At 38.2% G+C, this 23,920-nt stretch overlaps 1 protein-coding gene across 1 annotated transcript in view; it reads left to right on the top strand.

Moving 5' to 3' along the window:
- The window catches only part of LOC116246894 (sodium/hydrogen exchanger 4), a 53,810-nt gene that overhangs the window by 28,925 nt on the left and 965 nt on the right, over window positions 1-23,920 (top strand). Inside the window, exons 12-15 of the mRNA XM_031618802.1 lie at window positions 14,985-15,126; window positions 21,033-21,095; window positions 21,181-21,264; window positions 23,323-23,591. Of these exons, the coding sequence (XP_031474662.1) occupies window positions 14,985-15,126; window positions 21,033-21,095; window positions 21,181-21,264; window positions 23,323-23,591 (558 nt within the window). The remainder of the gene's footprint in view (window positions 1-14,984; window positions 15,127-21,032; window positions 21,096-21,180; window positions 21,265-23,322; window positions 23,592-23,920) is intronic.

Consider the following 23,920-nt stretch of genomic DNA (forward strand, 5'->3'; position numbering starts at 1 on the left):
ATATTTCCCTTTTGTTCTCGGTAGGTCCATTTTCTTCAAGGATATATTTTTTCCTATGACCAGCCACAGACATCATAAACACTCTAGACCATATCATCAAGTTTGATTGTAGTCCCATAGGAGGAGTTATCGGCCACCTTGTATTCATTTGAACCTTCAAACCTATTACCTTCAGTGGTAGTAGAAAAAAAAACCAACACACAATATATATAGGATATAGTAGTCAATCAATACAAAGAAAATATCTCTACTATCCTTGAAGATCATACGAATATCACACACCAGGCAATAAGGAGAATCTGTAATCACATAACTAACCAATTCTGCACAGTACAAACAAGAGAAAATAACAGATTACGATGATTTGAGTCGACTGCTGTGGATGACAGCTGGCTCAAGTACAAAAATTCAGACGACTGTTGTTGACTTCGGCTAATTATTGCAGACTGTTGCTGCTCTGCTTTCAATCGCCCCACATACGATCAACAGAGCACCATCCACATCAAGAACAAGGTTGAAACAGTCTCCATGATCAGTAGATCAACTCTGCTCTACATGCCAAATTGCATCCATGAACAGTAACTCAAATCTGCTCCACACGATCCATGTGAAACTTAGATCACACCTTAAACACCATCCACAAATAGCAGATCAACTTTGCTCCACATGATCTGTTGTTCCGCAGGCCAAACAGCAGCCATGAGATCCACTTAAGGATCTTATCATGCCTTCCACATAGGCATGATCTGGTCCTTCTCAACGCAGCATGCCCAACCTTTATTCTCTTACCACCTCCTTGTTGGTAGATAAGAAGGAATAGAGATGAGCGACGAGAAGAGGGAGTAGGAAGGAGGTCACCGGAGGAAGAAGTCGCCGGATAAGGGAGTCACCGGAGGACTTACATGGCTGTCGTCGTCAAAGATGGCTTTGATACCATGTTACAGCCAGAGAGAGAGAAGCCAAGAAGATTATCATTAACATGACCCTAATCTCAAAGTTAAAGAGATTAGGGCTGGCGGTACATCGTTTACAATATTAGTCCAAGCTACATTAGATAACATTAAAAGACCTACACTCAAACTTTCTAATATTGCAGAAACACTCTAGTCAACTGTCTAGAGTATCTAACATAAATATATGTGAAACTTGAAATTGAGAGATTGTATATCTCTTTTTTTTAATGTGAATGGGCTTGTGGCAAGCAAATCTCCTTTTAAACAGTGATTTCTCCCTCAAATCGATGATTTATTTGATAAATTTTCTCTAAAACCAGCAAAAACTCTCCCTTCTAGACCTCTTCAAAGTGTTAGAATGAGGTATTTCTAAGGAAAAAAACTTGATCAAAAGGGGCATTGTGCCCCTTTTCTAAAAATTGCACCATATCATAAAATATGGATTATATCGGTTGTGTACTGGGTAGTTGTATCATACAATATGACTGATACACCTAAATGTATATCATAGGCGTATCATATCAGTTTTGCCAACATATAATATACGTGTACAATATGCCTCTGTTTTGTATGATATGAATAACAGCGCCGCATGGTAGACCTTTGTTCAAAAGAATCTTGTTAAGCACTTGGGCAGAACACAAAATGGTGTCTTGGGAATGCATAGGACATTGTCTCCCATGTGTCCTTTTTCTCCATGAAATCTGGCACCAATATGTGTAACTAAAGATATGTATTCATGTAGGAAGGTAGAGAGAGAATGAGACAGGAGAGGCTAAGGAAAAGAGGCCATGACCATGATGGTCTACATGGCTCATATTTATAATACTCAATCAATTACAATTATTGAATCCTAAGAGACTCTTCAATCGCAGAATCCTAAGAGACTTCTTACATATCACAAGGACATAGAATACTGCAACACAGTTTACAATAATATGGAATACAAGGACATAGAATGACGTGAGACATTGTTCAACATGTTGGATTTTAGATCCAGATGAAAGATTCAAAAATCTTATTGTTTAATAGCCTTCCTCAAGTTGTGCATAGTTTTGAACCATGAATAGCTTGCTCTTCAAAAACCAGAACAGATACTTTGTCAATCCTTTAGTAAATGTGTTAGCAGCTTGTTCATTAGTTCCAACAAAGACTGGTTCTATCCCTTTATTCTCCACCTTTTGCCTGATAAAATGTTGGTCAATCTCAATGTGTTTTGTTCGGCCATGTTGTATAGGATTGAAAGTAATGTTGATTATGCTTTTATTGTCACACATTAGTATTGAGTTTTTAATTTTTTCTGCTATATCTTCTAGAAAGTGTCAAATCCAAGTCACTTCTGCTGTCCTTGCAGCCATACATCTGTATTCAGCCTCTGTACTTGATCTTGCAAATATATACCAAATTTTTGCCTATGAAGATGCAAAAACCAGAGATAGATCTTCTTTCATTTGGGTCTCCAGCCCAATCAGCATTGGTATACGTGATTAATTCATGACCAACAACTTCATTCTCACTTTTACAATAGACTAATCCATCTTCAACAATTCTCTTGAGATACCTTAGTATTCATATGTGTGTCTTTACGTGCATGCATAAATTGACACTTGATTTACTACGTAGGTAATATCAGGTCTTGTAAATGTTAGATATTGCAAAGCACCAACCATAATTTGTACTCATTCAATGGTTCATAATCTAGGTGTTTTAGCAGGCTTACAATCTATCATGCATGTTATATCCAATAGGTCAAGAGTATATTTCTGTTGTGCCAAGGTAAGACGATCCCCTTGCCTATCAAGTTCAACCCCAAGGAAATACCGCAGACTTCCAAGATCTTTCATCTTAAAGTTTCTCATTAACATGCCCTTTATCTCATCAAAATGTTTCTCTAAGCTCCCTATAATGATGATGTCATCAACATATATGAGGAAGATGGTAGTAACATTTTCTTTGTTGAAAATAAAAAGGGAATGGTCAAGAAGACTGTTTCAAAGTCCGTATCCCTTAATCTTGTTTGAAAAACTGTCAAACCATGACCGTGATGCTTGCGTAAGTCCATAAAGGAATTTCTTCAGTTTGCAAACCCATTCGCTGAGTCTTTTTCAATAAAACCAGGAAGTATAATCAGGCAAGGGGTATAATCACGCGAATGGTTCCCATATTGATTACAGGACTAAACGCCTCATCATAATCATGCCCAAATTGCTGTGTAAATCCTTTTGCTACCAACCTTGATTTGTGTCTTTATATGATGCCGTTATATTTGTATTTGATTTTGTATTCTCACTTGGAGCCACTATGTTCTTTCCATGTGTCCTTGGAACGATCTTCCATGTTCCATATTCATGCAGGGCATCCATTTCTTCTCTCATAGTCATTCTCCAATGACGTGATTTTGATGCTTGATCAAATGAAATAGTTTCTTCTTCCTTGCCAATTTTTGTCATGTATAATTGAAATTCAAGTGATAAAGAATCATAGCTAACCCACCTACGAATAGAATGGCGAATGCGTTGGTATCTCTAAGATGGGGTATGTTGTCTTCTTGAGTGTGAATATTTCTGTTCCATAGTCATTGATTGTAAATAAGACCCAAATACCAATGTGGATTGCTGCTTTGCTCTTCATTATTACTTCTGTGATCAATTGATGACTACATTGGGCCCTCTTGATTTTCACCCTGAGGCACATCAGATGTCTGTATTGGACTCTCTCAATCTTCACCATGAGGCACATCATTTTTTGAAATAAGTTCTTCATTGAATAATTGTGTACTAGTCCAGGGATCATATGATTCAATGGTCATAGGCATTTCATTAATACTATCTGTAGAAACAAAATATGCACGAGAGTAGAAGAAAGCACACAGATGTAACATGGAAAACCCTCAACACGAGGGAAGAAAAACCACGGGTGAGGAGGTCTGGTGCCCACTAGCCTCCAGACACTCTCTCTCTTCAAAACTTCATTAACTCTAAGATTAGGGTTTACAGAGATATAAGTAGTCCTAATTAGGACAAACCGGATCGGGTAAGGATCCGGACCCGGACAACAAAACCCGTCAACACTCCCCCTCAAGTTGGGCATACATATCAAACATGCCCAACTTGGATACATTTCTCTCAAATGGAGTTACACTTAAGGCCTTGGTTAGGATATCAGCAGTTTGATCTTCAGACTTCATGTATGGTAGCGTTAATTCCTTAGCATCAATTCTTTCTCTGATGAAGTGACGATCAATCTCCACATGCTTTGTTCGATCATGAAGAACCGGGTTGTTAGCCAAGTTAATTGCAGACTTATTATCACAATACATCCTCATAGGCCCTTCAATTTCTATTCCAATATCTGTCAGTAAGATCTTCAGCCATAACAATTCTGATACCCCAGTAGCCACAGCCCTATATTCAGCCTCTGCACTCAAGCGGGAACACACATCTTGTCTCTTGCTTCTCCAAACAACTAAATTTCCCCCCAAGTAGACGCAGTACCCTGAAGTAGATCTTCTGGTGTCAACACAGCCTGCCCAGTCTGCATTAGAATACCCTTCAACTTCAATATATCTTTGTTGCATATATAGAAGTCCCTTCCCGGGATTCTTCTTCAAGTAGAACAGAATTCTATTTACAGCCTTCAAGTGCATATCTGTAGGTTCATGCATGAACTGGCTCATCACATTTACAACAAATGTGATATCAGGTCTAGTCAGAGTGAGATAAATCAGTTTGCCAACTAGACGTTGATATCTCCCTTTAGCTTCTTCACCCAACAGTTCTCCATCTTTGCTACCAAGTTTATGCCCAGCATCTATAGGAGTAGAGGCTGGTCTGCACCCCAGTTTTTCTGTCTCCTTCAGTAGATCCAGGGTATACTTCCTTTGACTAAGTACAAGAGTTGTACCTGATCTAGCAATTTCAATACCAAGGAAATACTTCAGCTTACCAAGATCTTTTAGATCAAATTCAGTAGATAGTAAACCCTTTAATCTTGCTATCTCTTCCTTATCATCACCTGTAACAATCATATCATCAACATAAACCAATAGTAGAGTAACTTTACTCTCTCTTTTCTTTACAAACAGGGTATGATCTCCATTTCCTTGTTTGTAGCCATGTTTCTTCATAACAAGTCTGAGCCGTTCAAACCATGCTCGGGGAGACTGTTTCAGCCCATACAAAGCTTTCTTCAATCTACAGCATTTTCTAGGTTTCTCAAAACCTGGTGGCATGCACATGTACACCTCCCCTTCGAGATCTCCATTGAGAAAGGCATTTTTCACATTAAGTTGGCACATCTCCCAACCCTTCAGCACTGCCAATGAAATAATAACTCTAACAGTCTTCATCTTTGCAACTGGAGCAAACGTCTCTAAGTAGTCGATCCCATACTTCTGACTGAACCCCTTGGCCACCAATCGTGCTTTGTACCTCTCAATGTTCCCATCTGGTTTGTACTTAACAGTGTAGACCCACTTCGACCCAACCAAGTGGGCTGCTTCAGGAATATCAACCACCTCCCATGTCTGATTTCTGTCTAAAACTTCCATCTCTTCTTTCATTGCATGAGACGATTTAGTGTCACCCTGAGCCTCTGTAGCATTCTTGGGAATCACAACCACAGCCAAGGGGGATACAAAACATTTATAGTCAGTGCTCAATGTAGAGTAAGATACGAAGTTACCAATAGGGTGCTGGGTACATGACCTGACACCCTTTCTCAAGGCAATGGGAAGATCCTCCTTTTCTTTCCCAGTCTGAATTTCTCTTCCAACATCTTGCTTCTGAACACGACTTAGATCATCCAAGGAAGAAGTAGGATTGGGATTCGGTGTAACCTCCTCATCATTAATCACCTTGTCAGTACAAGCTCTTCTCCTGGAATACACCTGTCCAAACATACGATTACCCTCTTGTTCTGTCACCATAGGATGCTCTCCCTCCTTCTCCTGTTCATGTACATCAGTAGTCGTCCCCTCTTCATCTTTGCCAAGCTTGGCAACAGGATTCTCTTCATGCCTGTAATCCATAAAGTCTGTAAACTGAATTTCCTGTGTGGGAGAATACTTTTCACGCCTGTAATCCACAAAGTCTGTAACCTCCTCATCATTAATCACCTTGTCAGTACAAGCTCTTCTCCTGGAATACACCTGTCCAAACATACGATTACCCTCTTGTTCTATCACCATAGGATGCTCTCCCTCCTTCTCCTGTTCATGTACATCAGTAGTCGTCCCCTCTTCATCTTTGCCAAGCTTGGCAACAGGATTCTCTTCACGCCTGTAATCCATAAAGTCTGTAAATTGAATTTCCTGTGTGGGAGAATACTCTTCCTTAGACATTAACTTCTTCCCCTGAAGAGAATTCTCACCAAAATAGGAGACATGTTCCAAGAATGTGACATCTTTGGTAATGTGAAGACGACCAGTGGTGGGATCTAGACATTTATAACCTTTTTGAGTGGAAGAATACCCAAGAAAGATGCCCTTAATAGATTTGGGATCAAGTTTTTTCACATTTGGGCTGTGGTTATGTATGAAACACACACATCCAAAGACTCGAGGAGGAAGGTGAAAAGGTTGACTACTCCCTGGAAGCATAGAGTAGGGAGTACGACCCTTTAGCACATGACTAGGCATGCGATTAATCAAGTAGACACTAGTAAGGATTGTATCTCCCCAATAGTATTTTGGGAGATTTCTTTGGAACAATATGGCTCGGGTGAGATTGAGCAACTGACGATTTTTCCTCTCAGCAACCCCATTTTGAGGGGGGGTATAACTACAGGAAGTCTCATGAACAATCCCCCTCTTTCAAAAGAATTCTTCAATAGTGAGACACATATATTCACAAGCATTATCAGACCGAAACGTCTTGACAGAATTTCCATACTGGTTTTCCACTAGGAGGATGAAAGTTTCAATAATGTGAGACACCTCACTACGATCTTTCAACAAATACACAAAGGTACACCTTGAATAATCATCTATAAAAGTTATAAAGTATTGAAAACCACCACGAAAATGAATGCCCGAAGGCCTCCACACATCAGAATGAACCAAGGAGAAAGCTTTATTAGAACGACTATTTGAAATTGGATAAGAAGCTCTAACATGCTTCACAAACAGACACACATCACATGATAACATGGAAATGTTTAAACTAGAACATAGTTCAGGGAACAAATGTTTCAAACTCCCAAATGAGAGATGACCAAGGCGTTCATGCCAAAACAAAAATAACTGACGACACTCTTCCTCCTTCTTCTCTGTCCTGTTGACTACTGACATAAGAGCTGTGGCAACGCGTATAGGAAGCCGATACAGCCCATCAGACACCAAACCAATCCCAATCCTCTTTCCTGTCACCAAGTCCTGCAAAACACAACGTTTTTCAGAAAATATAAGTTCACACTTTAGTTCCTTGGTAATGTTACTGACAGATAACAAATTTAAGGGAAGATGGGGAACATGTAAGACATCATGAACTAAAAAATTATTTAACAAGGAAAGACTCCATTTCCCTGCCATAGAAGTAAAGGAACCATCGGCAAGGGACACACGTTCCTTTCCCGAGGATAGCTTGTAGTCATGGAAAAGCTTGGGGTTGCCAGTCATGTGATGAGTGGCACCGCTGTCAACAATCCATTCACCCATATAAGAAGTACCTTCTCCCCCTAAAACAGCCAATGCCTGATTGATCTTCACCTCATCTGGTGTATCTGTCTGACCAACATCAATCTTGCTCAAATATGCTCGTAGCTCACGAATCTGTTCTGCAGAAATAGAACCTTTCCCATCACTCAGACTTGTTGCAGACGATACAGGCTTCTTCCCACTAGAAGACCTTCCCCTACTATCCTTCTTCTCTGGATGCAGGTCCCAACAAAAATCCCTAGTATGACCAAGTTTTTTGCAATATGTACATTTTCGAGAAGAACAAGGAGTTCCCACAGGGGCACGGCTAACATAGGCAGACTGTTCTTCCCCCTTTCGTCCACTAGAAAGCAGCCTTCTCTGTTCTTCAGCTTCAACTCGGGAATAAACATCTTCAATACTAAATGATTCGTCAGAGTTAAGAATCTGACTCCTTATATTTTCAAAGTCATCATTCAGTCCGGATAAGAAAAGGAATACCATGTTCTCCCATTTATCAGTCATATACTGCATCTGGTCGTGAGGACACCTCCATGTAATATCAGAATGATAGTCAAGGTCCTCCCACTTAGATTTTAATGCTGCTATAAGTCTGCAACCGAGAGAGCACCTTGGCGCAGGGAATACACATATTTCATAAGTTGATACACGTGAACTTTCCTTTTCTTTTGACCATACATCTGTTCCAAAATAACCCACGTATCCCTTGTAGTCTTCTTACGAAGAATGAGGGGTTGGATATCTGGGGACACTGAATTAACAATCCAGGTTTTTACCTGGTTGTCTTCAAGAAACCATGTATCCCAAGCCAGACTATCTGCAGCAGGTTCAACCTTTCTCCCATTCACATAGGCAATGCGTCCTTGCCCAGCAATCCCCATAGTAATCGCAACAGACCATCGTGAATAGTTCTCCTTGGTAAGTTGAATGGTGGTAACTTGAACTGGTACATGATCAGTCTGCGCAGACACAACATCAGGTAGATTAGTATTGACGGAAGAAGAAGACGAGTCAGCCATGATCGCCAGTTAGAAGTGGCTGCCAAAGAACACACATAGCAGCAGTAACCTAGAGAAGAGGAAGCAGTGCTCGGCGGAAGCAGAGGGCGGCGCTTGGCCGCGCGCGCCGAGAACAGACGACGGCGTCGGATGTCGGCGTCGGTGTAGGCGGCAGAGTCGACGTCGGCAGTCACGACACCGGCGACGGTCACGGCCACGGTGGGGCAGCGACGGAGGCAATGTCACGACGCGGCAACAGCGGCGGCGCAGCAACAGCAGCGGCGGCGGTGGGGGTAGCGACGGCGACGGTGGTAGCGGCGGCAGTCAGGGTTGGAACTTCACAACCCTAGAAAAACAAGATTTCGTTTTCTCCAAGTCTGACGGCTCTGATACCATGTAGAAACAAAATATGCACGAGAGTAGAAGAAAGCACACAGATGTAACGTGGAAAACCCTCAACACGAGGGAAGAAAAACCACGGGTGAGGAGGTCTAGTGCCCACTAGACTCCAGACACTCTCTCTCTTCAAAATTTCATTAACTTTAAGATTAGGGTTTACAGAGATATAAGTAGTCCTAATTAGGACAAACCGGATCGGGTAAGGATCCGGACCCGGACAACAAAACCCGTCAACACTATCAAAATTATGCTCATCACAAGTAACATGTCTTGAAGTCTTGATATGTTTAGTTGTTGGAGCATAGCATCGAAATCCTTTATATTCATTGACATATCCATCGAATTTACATTGAATAGCTTTGTCATTGTTTGCATTCCCAAAATTTTTTGGTTGGTTTTGGAGTGCTCCAGAAAAATGAGGTTTTGTTTTAAAATAGGAAAGAAAGGGACTAGCCCGTTAGTACGAGGATCGACCGTTCCCGGTGCCTTTACATAGGGTAATCAACCCAAAGGCTATGTTTATCTTTAATGCATTTTGTTTTGGCTTAAACATCTTTTTCATTCTATATGCGGTGTAGAAAAATATTGAAAGTTTGATATTTCAAACATTTGAAAAGATTCTTGAATAATTACTTGAAAATGTGAAACATTTTCAAGAAAACTAGAATTGAGAAATATCACTTAGAAAGCTTGAGAAATCATTTAAAGTCATTTTAGTGTTCTTTTAAGACTTTAAGTAGGTTTGAGATTTTGTTCCAATTCGGTTACCACCTAGTTAGAACTTCATCTCATCTTGCTTAAGTTCTTTTAAAGATGCGATTGTGTTCATTTGTGATATTAAGTAGAGGTGAATGCATGGATGCATTGATCTTATATGATTGGAAGAAAAATGACTCATTCCTACCACAACATTAATTTAAAGCATTCCTACCATACATTCATCTAAATCATTCATACCACAACATACATCTAAGATTTTTGTTTTGATAAATATCATATATAAGAAAGGAAATTTTTTTTAAAATGGATTGGGGTTGCAGACCATCAAGCATGAATCTAATATTGAGTCATTACTTGTTTTGTGGTCTTAATGAAGTCGGCAAATGAAAAATTAAAATTTTAAATGATAAAAGAAAAATATTGAAATGATGGAAAAGATGAACGACTCTCATAGAGAGAAATATAGAAGAGAGAGAAAGAGATCTTGAAAATCATAAAATTAGATATTTAAAAGAAAGAGAGATATGTATTTATATACATATATACATATATATGTATATATATACATATAGATACATATATGAAATCTTGTGAAAATGAGGTTTAAATTAAACAGAGAGGAGAAGATCATTTTAGAAAGAGAGAGATTTAAAAACGGAATATATATATATATATATATATATATATATATATATATATATATATATATATATATATATGAGAGTTTGTAGAAGTATGTTAAATCATAAAGAGAGAAAGACAAAGAAAGACATTCATGTGCACGTATATGTATATAACATGTATATATACATATGTCTTTATGAGTATTAAAATCAAGAAATGACTTGAAAACAACCGACTTCAATTTTTGATATAAGCCGGAGGGGAACTTGGGCTCATGCAAGAACCTAAGTTAAGTCTCCAAGGCCGCATTAGAGAGGGTATTCTTTTGAAAATGTTTTGGAAAATATGATTTACATAAATATAGAATGTTATTATTCCATTGGTTGCAAGGGAATATGTTTCTTCGACCGTTGGGTATGAAAGAAGTTCAAACTACACGATAAAGTGCTCATTAGGGTTCCTAATCGGATGATTAAAAAGAAAACTATCAAGCAAAATGACATGCAAATGCATATTAAAATGTACATATTTCGTGAGGGTTTTCCTCGGGTTGGACAATGCCCAACCTCAAAAATTAATATAAATACAAAAATTCTCAAACCATACTCTCATTCTCGTCATATATTCACATATAAATAGAAAACCAAACAACTATGCATGGATAATATGTAGACAATGTTCAAGGAAGGAAAAAGAGATATGGAGATTCAACTAAGAGGAAAAACATGATTCAACTATGAAAAGAAATATCATTTCATCTTCTCATGCTTCCGATGCATTTGAGCATAGCCTCTTGACTCTAAAATAGAGATTGAGAGCTATCTTCTTTAGCCATGGGAAATTGAGGAAGAGAGAAAGAGGGGAAGTAGGGCAAGACTATTTTTAAGAAATGAAATAACATGACTCAAGAATGGAAATGAAAGATCATCTCATCTTCTCATGCTCCCAGTACACTTGAGCATAGCATCTTGTCTCTAAGAATAGATTGAGTGCTATCTCTTTTGGCCATGGGGAGATAAAGATGAGAAGAAAGAGGGGGAATAAGGCAAGACTATTTTTATGAAATGAAATAACATGACTCAAGCATGAAAATGAAAGATCATCTCATCTATCCTTTGGCCATGGGGATATGAAGATAAGAGAAAAATGAAGAAAAAAACAATGCTTGAAATGATCTTGGATTTACCTTGAAAGAATCTTCAAGATAATGAAGTGGATGTCTCCAAGAGAGTTGTAGCTTGCTTCAAGTTGGAGAGAAGAGGAGAAATGGAAAGAAGAAGAGGGAGAGAGAGAGCTCAAAAGAAACTCTAAGTCTTCAAGTGAGAATACTTTAGGGTTTCTCTCAAGAGCCACTCTTACCCAAGGGGAGGGGGGGGGGAATGAGGGGTATTTATAAAAGATTTTAGAGCCAAAACCCAAAATTTGATTTTTTTTTTTTAATTTCACCCCATTTTCATCCGAATTTCAAAGAATTTTGAATTATTTTTTTAAATTTTTAAGAAAATAGGTTTTCACTAAAGGGGGATAGGCCATTAGCCTTGCAAACACCCTTTTGAGGTGTGGGCATGGCTATTGCCCACCCAAAGAAGCCAACCCACCCCCCCCTCGGGGCAGTTTTTGCGAGGAAACAAAGGGGGGGCCTGCACTGTTGCGCACTAGGTGCAACAGCGCCCTGGTGCTTCTGTAAGGCACGTTCAGCAGCGCGCAATGTGCTGCCGTGTGACGTGCGCGAGGTCACGCTCGCAACCTCGCGCAGCGTACTCGCAGGCACGAAATCGCGCTCGCGACGCGCGACTGTGTGTCGCGGGGGCTCTAAGATTTTTTTTTAAAACTTAAACAAAATAAAATGAAATCTAATAAAATGAAATAAAAAAATATTGTTTATATAGAAAACCTTTTTTTATTTAAAATGTGTAAAAGAAAAGCTTTTGTTAAAAACGGACGGTCGACTCCATTTTGAGCGATTCCGAACTTGCTGCAAATCTGATTTTGGTTTAGTCGGTTGTCGACTCGTTCGAGCGTGCGACTTAGGTTCAAAACACGTTTTGGCATGAGAAATGAGTTTATAAAATAAAGGGAAGGTCTGTGCACGCGCGATGCTCAAATTTTGTCGTTTTGAATGCGATTCGAATTTTGGGTCTGAAATGCTCGATTTGGATCTGAACTCAGGTTTTGGATCTAATTTGGATCTGAAATTTGGATTTTGGATTTGAATATTGCGCCTAAATTTGGGTTTTGCGCTTGGGTAAAATAACACAATCTTTTAGAAAAATTTGGGGTGATTACAGTCATGAAACTTGTTCCTTAAGGCAGCATCAACGTGAACATAGCATACACAGCTGAAAACCTTCAATTTTTTATAATTAAGTTGTTTGCCTAAGAGTATGATATATGGAGATTTAGACATCAATAGTGTCATAGGCGAATGATTTATTATGTATACAGTTGTATGAAAGACTTCAGTCAATAAAGAAGTGGGCTCATTAGTATCATGCATCATGCTTATGGCGTTTTCAACTATGTGTTGATGTTTGTGCTCAACCACACCATTTTCTTGTCGTGTCTAAGGGCAGGAGATTTGTCTAGTTATCCATTTTTCATGTAGAAATTCAATAAAATCGAGTGAAGAATACTCCCCCATCACATTGAAAATGCACTACATTGTATGAAAATTTGGTTTGAATCATGGTATAGAAGTTCTAAAATATGTGGAAGTTCTAAAATATGTGGAAGTACTTCTGATTTGTGTTTCATGAAGTAAATTTAAGTAAAACATGAGTAAGAGCCATTGAATAAGACATAATATCGTGACCTAGACATGAAATCAATAGGGGCGAGCCGGCAAACATCAGAAAAAATAGTTTCAAAAGGTTTGGAAGCCCTTTGAATATGTGCATTTCCAATATGTGTAATGGGATGAGATTTTCTATCACCTGTTATAATACAATTTCTATCATAGTGAGGGGATAATTTGGCTACACTTCCTGTCACATGGGTAGCTACACCTGAATCCAAGAACCATTCTCCCTGCTCATTTTGCTTTATAGTCATCTTGGATAGTGCGGTCATCAATAGTTGTTGCATATCTTTGGCGGTGGACTTAGAATTTTGTCCTCCTTGTTTGCAATCATGTCTTACCCCTTTGTTTTTATTTTGAGGATTAAACCAGCATTGTACCTTCATGTGCTTTTTTTTGTTGCATTGAAAACATTGGGAATGCATAGGACATTGTCTCCCATGTGTCCTTTTCTCCATGTTCACTGGAGGGAGGAACACAAAATGGTGTCTTGGTGGAACATTGCTCCCTGGTGCCCTTTTTCTCCTTGTTCAGTGAGGTTAATGGGTTGTATCATTTTTATGATCATTGGTGTCTTAGGAAAACTAGTGATCAGGAAACTAAACATGCTTGACATGAAACAATGGGGGGTCAAAGATGTGAGATTCCACAGTTATAATGAGATAATCAATGATAATAGGAGTGACAAACTATTCTACTTTACTTTGAAAAGTATTGGTTGTTAGGTTTAATACTTTGAAGAGTATCCTAGTCAATGGAATTTGTTGGTTGCAATAGGAGTGTAGAAAAATGGTGAAAAAAATTTGCTCATGTGTTTTCACTTTTCCTGGGGACATTTGTTTACTCAGCAGCTCACGAACAACACAACCTTCATGTGGTCTTCGATCTTTCTCTCAGTTCTGATGAGTATGACTAAAGAGATCCATACGGCTTTTCCAATTCAATCTTAATCTACACAATCAATCTCAAGATAATTAATTGTCTAGCTTTCAGTTGGATATTCATTGTCCTTATTTGCGACCATTTGCAGCGAAGAAAAATAGTGGGCAGACTACAAGAGACGAATAGCAGTCACTATAAATAGAAATTTGAGATAGACAAATAACTTGATCTTTTCATGAACAACAGAAACAAGTGCAGCAACGCATGCACCATAACTTTTTTGTACATTGTCTTAAGAGTTATTATTTTTCACAGTTGACTTTGTGAAAAGTACTTTTTTTTCCTTGTCAGGTGGTGCTTGTTTATCAAGCTCCACCTAGTAGACAACAAGTGCTTTCGACTGCATTGATCAACTTTCACATCAGATGTCTGTAATGATCATTTTTTTTATCAACTTTGCTTCACTGGCTGATCATACTATAATAGGTATCAGTACTTCATCTAGATTAGGTTGTTTTCTACTCTTTCTAGGGAAGTGCAAATGGACACTCTAGGGTAGTGTTTTGAACATCATGTTTTCTTGCGCCACTAGAACGGCTGATGTCAAAAAGAAATGTTAGGATCAAATAAACACCTCTATAAGATTGGCAGCAAATAATTTTATGAGTTTCATTGGGAAAAGCTAAAAAAGCTAAGAAGTTGGAGCAAAATAGCGAAGAAAAGGAGGCCAACAGTATGAACACAATGAATGAGAGAATTCCTCTTCTTTTGTCCTCTGTAGCCAGGCTATGTGTCTTTTTCCTAAGGAACACTTTGGAAATTGTTGTTTATCTTTGTATGTTCTGTGTTGAATATGGTGTCACTAATTTTATATATTTATTTTTTTTTCTCTTTTTGCAACCGTTTGTTACACGTTCTCAAGTAATGAACATTAATACTTTTTTTTGAACTTGCAGCTTCAGAGTAATTCTTGGAATCTATTCTGCTATTCTACTTCTAGTCTTGCTTGGGCGTGCTGCTTTTGTATTCCCACTTTCTGCTTTATCCAATTACATGAGTGCTAAAGCAGAAAACTCTAATATTACTTTAAGACACCAGGTAATGTTTCAATGGGTGGTTTTTCTTTTTTAACATGTTTCAAATGACTGGATCCATATGGTAATTCTAGAAACTGGCCAATTGGATCCAAAGGACCTAAGCCATGAGTGATTGAATTATAGATTGGGAACAAAATTATCCAATATCCATGTTAAGGTGGGATGGTTTTGCATTTGGCTCGTACAATTTAATGGGATAAGTATGAGGTTGAGGTCTTTTATCCACATTGGACTCACAACTTGGGCCCATCAGGCAACTCCTTCCCCGTCCTCTTTCTTGAACTTTTCTTCTATTACACTTCTATTCTGCACCCTTTTGTCATGTGGGTGCATCGTTTGACCTACGTTTGTGGATGGATGTGCAGTTAAGCCCTATTAGGATCCAATATAAGTGTAGTCCATGAGTCTGTTTCTTTATCTGTGTTTTGTTTGTGAGGGCACAATGTTAACTATTTGGTTGAGTTGACCCAAAATGTGTCTCAAGTTTAGTCCAACTTGATATTACAATCCTGTGTGTGGTCTGCGCAGGATCAACAAAGGGATGAATTTTATGTTTTAGTCACCACAACGGTTTCCTGCATGAAGATTAAGAGAAGGAGAAGAAGAGTAGTCATGGTTATAGAAGACAGCGAGACATGACCTAACTCCTTGATTATATGCTGTCTTATTATCTGCATAATTCCCTTGATTATATGCTATGTTATTATTTTCACTACTGACATAAATGCCCTAACAACGTTTAAGAATAACACATTGATATCCAATACAAAGGCATCCAATGTTGTTACCACATCCCACCAATATAATTAGAAATTTGAACACAAGAACTGATCTGATCCATATCCAAGAAGCAATCATATATGTAGACTAACAGCCTTCCTCAAGTTGTACATGGTCTTAGAAAATGTACAATTTACTGTCAATTCTTTTGCGAACAATGAGCCACTCAATGTTTTGTATATATGAACTGAGGCTCAATCTCCTTGTCTTGAAACTTCATGTTTGTGTGCTTCATGTTTCAATGCTATAGTTCTATGTCACATGAGTACGAGTGTGGGTGCAGACACAAGTGCAAATCACGTTAAAAAATCATAGGAACAGAACACAGTCATACGTTCATAAACTCACACAATGTGCGTGTGTGTATAGGACTTGAAATTAACCAGCTGCTGAATGTAGCCACATGGTTTTTTTTTTGTCACTAAAAACCATCGCCAGAGGTGCATTAGTAACGGCAATTGCTTAGTTGTAGTTTTTAGCAATGGAATACATCTTTTGTAATGGTTTTTAATGACACAAATAAAAAGCAAAAAAAACTATCCAGCTACATTTGGCAGCTAACTGATTTTAGTCTCTCCCCCCCCCCCCACCCTATATATATATATATATACATATATATATATAACTGATTTTAGTCTCTCCCCCCCCCTATATATATATATATATATACATACATACATATATATATATAGTGGGAAGTGGGAAGTAAAAGTCCCTCTGCCAGCTGAAGCACCAAATCCTCTACCCTAAGGTATAGAGGGGGCAAAAGCATGTTTGTCCCAACACATATCTTCTACATGTCCCGATTTTCCATAGTAAGTGCACTAAAATAGTCCTCTGCCCCTTGGACCATGACTTGAGCCTCTTCCCCTTGATGCTTGTCCTCCACGCCCTCCAGACACGGCTAAGCCTGTGGCAGGAGCATCACTCTGAGGCTGAGAGAGATAGATAGCCAATCTATTGAGTCTGTTATATGCCTCAAAGATCTGGAATCTTTGCTCCAGTAAGCACCTGTATTTTAGATACCTCAAACTTAGGTGACAAGTCAGCCAATAACTTTGCCACCATTGTCTGCTCGAAATGAGTCTTGTAGCATGCCTGAAAAGGAAGTCAAAGGGCCTTCATCATTCATACGCTGTTTTAACTGAAGCAAAGTATTGAGATAATTCCAGGTCAACCTGTTGCGGTTTGAGAAGTTCCTCCCCAACTTTTAAAATTTTTGAAACATTCTTGTCATGATAAGAGGTCTGCCTCAAGAATGTCAACATGTGTTTGGCAGTCGTGTGTTAAGCAAGGGGTAGGAGAAATATTGAACACTTTTCATAATCCATGACATAACGATGCTATTATCTTCTTTTCATCATTGTTTTTAACAGTTGGTTCATCTTCTTCAATCACATGGTCTTTTTGATGTCCTATCACAGAGATCATGAACACGCACAACCAAATTTCATAGTTTTAACCATCTAATTTAACATTAGAACCATGAGAGAAGGGGTTCTCAACAACTTGGTATTCATTATGGATCTCAGTCTAAGTATTATCTGCCACACTAGGCTGCTGTCCAAAATCCCTCCGAGTTTAAAAGGATCAGAACTCCATAAGTTGACTAGAAGATGCAGCAGAAAATAGATACTTCTCACGGAATGACTAGAAAAATGCAGCAGCAAATAATTCAGAACTGCACAGCTAGACTAGATGATGCTGCTGCAAATAAAACCTTCCTGCTGATCCAAAAAAAATACAAACTTATAAGGTAGGCACCTCCACACGACCTGGGTCATCGACTTATAGGGCAGAAAACTGGTCCACAGCAGGCACCTCCACACGACCTGGGTCATCGACTTATAGGGCAGAAAACTGGTCCACAGCAGGCACCTCCACACGACCTGGGTCATCGACTTATAGGGCAGAAAACTGGTCCACAGCAGGCACCTCCACATGATCTGGGATTAGCTCCACACAATATGGGTCCACACAGGCAGAAAAAACTGGTCATCACCGGCCACTTTTCATGCTGCAATTACCTCCACACGCGGCTCAGGATTTGCTCCAGATGCAGTCCATGACAGCCTGATAACGTATGTCAGACTTGACATTCATGCCACCACTTGAGGATCTGATCACGTATTCCACATAGACGTGATCAGATTCCTCTAACACGTGCTTCTGTTTCCATGATCAGCAGGAGGCCAAGATAGAGAAGAAGATGAAAGAGAAGAGGAGGAGATAAGAGAAGAGAGAGAGAGAGAGAGAGAGAGAGAGAGATGCCGAAACCTAGCAAGAAGCCACGGGCGGCGATGGAGGAGGCTTTGTCTCTGATACCAAGTAATGGCTGGGGTTTGGAGATTGAAAGAAAAGAATTTGTTACCCATTAATCTGCCCTAATCTCTTGTTAATTAAAAGAGAATTAGGGTAAAACTAACTAATTACAAAAAGCTCCAAGAATAAAAAAAAATATTAATAAAGCATTGTTCCTAAAACTATTTAATATCCAAAACACCCTAACGTAAAGACTATTCAACATTATTAATGATGAGCTTGACATCAGGCCTTGATAAGAAGATATGAGGGGATATAACATTCAATTCTATGATCGGTTGGTTATGACAGCTTTTTCTATGAATTTCAATTCTTTCTATTTCAGGTTGAAAGGCACGATGAGCTTAATGCTTTCATCAAATCAATTAGCCATAAAACCGTGTGGAGGCAATGACTGAATGATAGAAACTTATATAAATATTAAACACAAGAAATTGTTTGAAAGACCAAGGAAAAAATATTTTAAGTTGTAAATGAGTCTACCACTCAAAGGAAGCATTAAACTCACAAAATGAGAGTTGTTGAACTGGGTTTTAGTTTAGGATATGGGCATGGCTATGATGGGACATTGAACTCTCAAGGGCGATTTTCATTGTTCTTTTATGGTTGTAGATCACAGGCAAACGAGCAGGTGTTTTGATATGTCGAAGATATCAAAATGGAAGTTAAGATAGAGAATCTTACGATTTAGGGCAGGTCTCAAGATCTTGGTCTGGAAGCTCCGCCCATAATTTAGAACCATGGTTTTGCAGGTGCTCTTTTGATCATTTAATATTTATTTTCAAAGATACGTTTATGATTATCCTGTTGTTGATATGTGTAGATGACATAATTGTTGTGGGCAATTTGCACAAACATATCCAATTACTGAAAGATCTGTTTAACCAAAGTTTCAAGATGAAGGATCTTGGAGAGCTGATATATATTTTTGGTGTCAACATTGACAAGAATTAATATCAACTTTAATTCAATACAAGTATCCTCTTGATTTCTTAGGTATAGCAGAGAGAGGAGACGAGAGATTGCAAGTCTTCTCTTGCTCTTGTAAATAAGAGGTAAAACTCTTAGGCGAGGACTTATTTAATCATATAATTTGGAACATTATTGGATATGCTTCAATATCTTTTCTCCATTAGCCTGGATATTGTTTATTAAGTAAATCAAGTGTCATAGATTATGCATGACCCCTAGACGTACAGGTGCTTTAAGAAGGATTTTTAGGTTTAAAAGGAACAGTTGGAGGCAGACTTCGGTTTTGGTTACAAGATGAAGGATCTTGGAGAGCTGAGATATATTTTTGGTGTTGACATTGCAAAAAGTTAATATCGACTAACTCAATGCAAGTATCCTCTTGATTTCTTAGATAGAGCAGAGAGCAGAGATGAGAGAATCCAAGCATTCTCTTGCTGTTGTAAATAAGAGGTAAAACTTTTAGGCGAGTTCTTATTTAATCATATAATTAGGAACTGAATTGATATGCTTCAATACCTTTTCTCCATTAGCCTGGATGTTGTTTACTAAGTAAATCAAGCGTCAGAGATTATGCATGAGCCCTAGAGGCACAGGTGCTTTAAGAAGGATTTTGAGGTTTGAAAGGAACAGTTGGAGACAGACTTCGTTATTAAAACAAAAGAAGTTAATAAAGTACCACGTGAGATTGTTACTCATACAGATGCAAATCGGCAGAAGCCCACAAATTAGATGAGATTAGTGTCAGACTAGTTTGTAATTCTTAGAAGGAATCTAGTGTCGGGCAGTAGTAGATAATGAAAGCCTATTGCTATTTGCTAGATTAAATACTAAAGCAGACAACTAAAGCTACATGGTCTGAGACCCTGGTCAGTCAGTGAGGGGAATTTTATGATAATCATAGTGTTATATATTTCTTCTAATCCTTACCATTACAACCATCAAAAGTACATTGAGATAGATCAACACTTAAAAATATAAAAGTGAAGATAAGAGGTAACAGAGCATGACTTTTGGTACTTGAGGTTAGGTAGTCCATGTTCAGGTTCATGTGCAACTCATAAGTCAGTCCACATCCCACATTAAAAGTATAGTCGGTCCATGTGTGTGGATACACTTGTAATAATGTTCTTCCTGTCATTTTTTTTTATTTGTAACAAATCTATACGTGAATGAAATTGGGTCACATCCTCCACATTGGGGTCATTAGGCTTGTGCATCTCTGCCTCCTTACTACTTCAGGCAGACATACATTGCAGCCATTCTTCTTCTAAAATCCAACACAATCTTGATCTTGTTCGTCGACCAGTCTTTGCAGCCAAAAATGTTTTGAAGTTAACCGACAGGAGTCATATGGGAGCTCACACTATCCATTCAAAAGGTAATCAACATTGAGCCCCATCATAATGGTTCCAACCATGATTTCGTGTCCAGGAAGTTAATGGCCATACTTTCCGACAAATCTCTTTGGCTCTCACGGAGTTATCTTTTTGGCTTTTGTACAATTATATATATATAGTTGAACAGACTCCTAGGAAAAGGAACATGATCTGATCGTAAGCACGATTTCACTTAATAGATAAAGTGTTGTATGCTTAAACTTTAAAATGCATGCCTTTTTGTCTGATTCAAGTATGTGCCTCAGGTCTATATCATATTCATATTTATGCATGTGTGAACAACCAAGTGACCTAAATGGCTAGTTTTTGGTAGTCAAGATTTGGATGGTAACTTCTTCTACTAAGAATCCTTTCAAGAGGCAGCAAATCGATGTTCATGCAAAGTTTTTTTATTATTATTACTATTAATTTAGTTTGGACATGCAATATTCTTCAGGTTATAATCTGGTGGGCTGGTCTAATGCGAGGTGCTATTTCTATTGCACTGGCATTTAATCAGGTTAGAGTTAGTTCTTCAACATACTCGTGGTGTTGGCATTTTTACCTCTTTCTGTATATCACCTGAATTATTATGTATCTGTTAGTTCACATTTTCTGGAATTACGTGGAACCCAGTCCATGCTACAATCATCACTACAACCATTATTGTTGTACTTTTCAGCACAGTGGTTAGTATGGTTCTCTACAATCACTTCTGTAATTCTTATTCAAGCTATATATTTCATTAATCACTTCTGTAGTTCTTATTCAAGTTGTAAATTTCACGGTTCTTATTCTAGAGCTTGCATTGGTAAGTATGATTTCGAACATCCTTTGTGGAGTTGCTCAAGTATGTCTTATTCATGGAATTTAAATGGCTTGTATTCCACAGTTACTTAATTAGGCAAGCTTCTGTATTTGTTTTGCTCAAAGCGTGAAGAGCTGGACTGCATATGTGGCCATTTTGGCATAACTCCATAATGGTCCACATTGAAAACTGTTAAAGAATCTCTAAGTTCACTTTACGAAGCATCTCATTTATTTATATCTTAGTTGGAGTTAGGATCCTTTATCCAAACAGGGGCTTCTATGGTGTTTTCATTGAATTAACAAGTCACATTTAACCGCATCAACTTGCCTTATTCCAAGAGGTAAGGGCCTTGTCTATTTTATGTCTTAGTCTATAGGATTTAGGAACCTTTAACCCAAACCAAGGAAAGGAAATGGGGATGTGGTGATGCTTCCTTTCTTTTCCTCTTCCTAATTCACAAAAAAAAAATTGATTTTAGTTATCTTCTATTTGTTCTTTTTATTAGGAATATTAACTCAAGGTTATCATAAAAGAAATTATTTCATCCGTGTCTGCAAGTGAGGTGAAACCATTTTTAGATAAACAGTGATATGATTGAGTAATAATATATAAATGCATCAATTCGATATATTTGATAATATAAATGAAATTTAAAGATTGAAGGCAGGAAGGCTCTAGGTGCTAAATAGCAACTATAAAAACCACACTTACCAGTGGAAGATTGAGGGCAGGAAGGGATCTGAACAGTTATCAAGTATTATAAGTGAGGTTTTTCTTGGGTATAATATGATAGAGTTGTTTTTCTTGGGGAAAATCTTGAAAAAATCTCGACAAGTTTTTTTTTTTTTAAAAATAAAAATATCCTAAACTTCACATGTGAAAAATGTGAAATAAAAACCTAATAACAAAAAATGTGAAAAAAACGTGTTTTTTCGTTTTTTTATTTTAAAAAACACGTTATTTCTTCTTTTCTAGGCTGATCTGTTTTTATATTTTTTTCACGTTTGTTTCAAATAAAATGTGTTTACCGTGACGCTGTGTTCGAAACAAAGACAAGCCTGCTCGGTGCTAAATGGCAACTTTGGAGATTTTCTGTTGTACTGTTAGATGGACAATAAAAATTAAACATTTATACAGATGGATTTGCAAGGGGACTATGCAGATGGATTTCAATTTCCATTTTCTTGACACCTTAGTTAACAGTTTTTGGTACATGTAAGTAGGAGTAACAGAACGATTTGGAAATTTTTTGTCATACATTACGACTGATCTACAAAGGATGTGATTGCCGGACCTTATGACAAGATCCTCTAATGCATGCACGTTTCCTGGTGCATCACAAGTGATCTAAAAGAACTAACATTCTAGGGAGGAAGCCGCTAATACACCTGTGGATTAGAATTAATTGCTTTAAAATTGTGGAGAATCTTTGGAAAATATTGGACAGATGTTTGGATAAATTCAGCGTCATAGGCATAAGCAAAATGGAAGTCAACCACTGTATATCGTATAGTAGATGCAGATGCCACTCAAGGAGGAGCTGAGTGCATTGCCAGATAGAATATTTTCTAGAAAAGAAGTGTTCAAATACACAACTCAAATGATCTCCCATGGCTTGGTCTGGCTTGTAATTGATTATAACAATCTTACTTTTGTCAAGGCAGTGTGTTATGCTCTTTTGATCATGCGTTGGCGATTATACTGAAGCCAACAAATATTATGTTCTCGAATTTTATGCCAAATGTAAATTTTATTTTAACATGTAGTTGGCGAACAGATCATGCTACTTTGTTTCATGCGGTTCAAGCTTAATTGCTTAATTATGGCCTCTGTGCATTCCTGAGTTACTTTCGTTCTTTTGTCTGGTAACATATCCTTTCAAAAATAACTTGAAGGTGTAGGAAGAAGAAAGAATCATATCTTTTCAAAGTTTCAGGTTTTTGGACTGCTGACGAAGCCATTGGTGGATGTATTACTTCCACATCACCGGGCACCTGTACAGCAAGCCACCTGGGCAGAATCATCGTCTGTAAAGGAAGGGGACGTGCACATTCCCTTTCTTTCACTGGAGGAGTCGGCTGCCAGCAGCATGCAACGGGCTAAGAGCAGCCTGACGATGCTGCTGGAGACACCAGTGAGAACTATCCACTGTTTATGGAGGCGATTTGATGACACCTACATGCGGCCAGTCTTTGGTGGACCAAGCTAAATCACAAAATGATGCAAATAATTTTGTAAGAATCCCGCACCGGAGAGAACATATAACATCTGTTGTTTGTGCTGCTGATAAATTGTCTAGCTGTATTGCCTCTACCTTTTTCCTTCAGTATTATCTATACAGATAAAATGTGAGTTAAAAATCACCCTCGCGTACTTGTTTTGGGACAGACGAAAAAAATTCTATCCCTTGGATTTGGTATCTATGAGCGAATAATCGGCCACAGGAAGTATGGGTTGCCAAAGGCGCCTTCAAATATTCACTTATTTATATAAACTATGTCTGAAATAGTGCCCTTCTGCCCACCAGGTACAGG

This window comes from Nymphaea colorata, chromosome 1, assembly GCF_008831285.2.
Source record: "Nymphaea colorata isolate Beijing-Zhang1983 chromosome 1, ASM883128v2, whole genome shotgun sequence".
Classification (NCBI taxonomy): domain Eukaryota; kingdom Viridiplantae; phylum Streptophyta; class Magnoliopsida; order Nymphaeales; family Nymphaeaceae; genus Nymphaea; species Nymphaea colorata.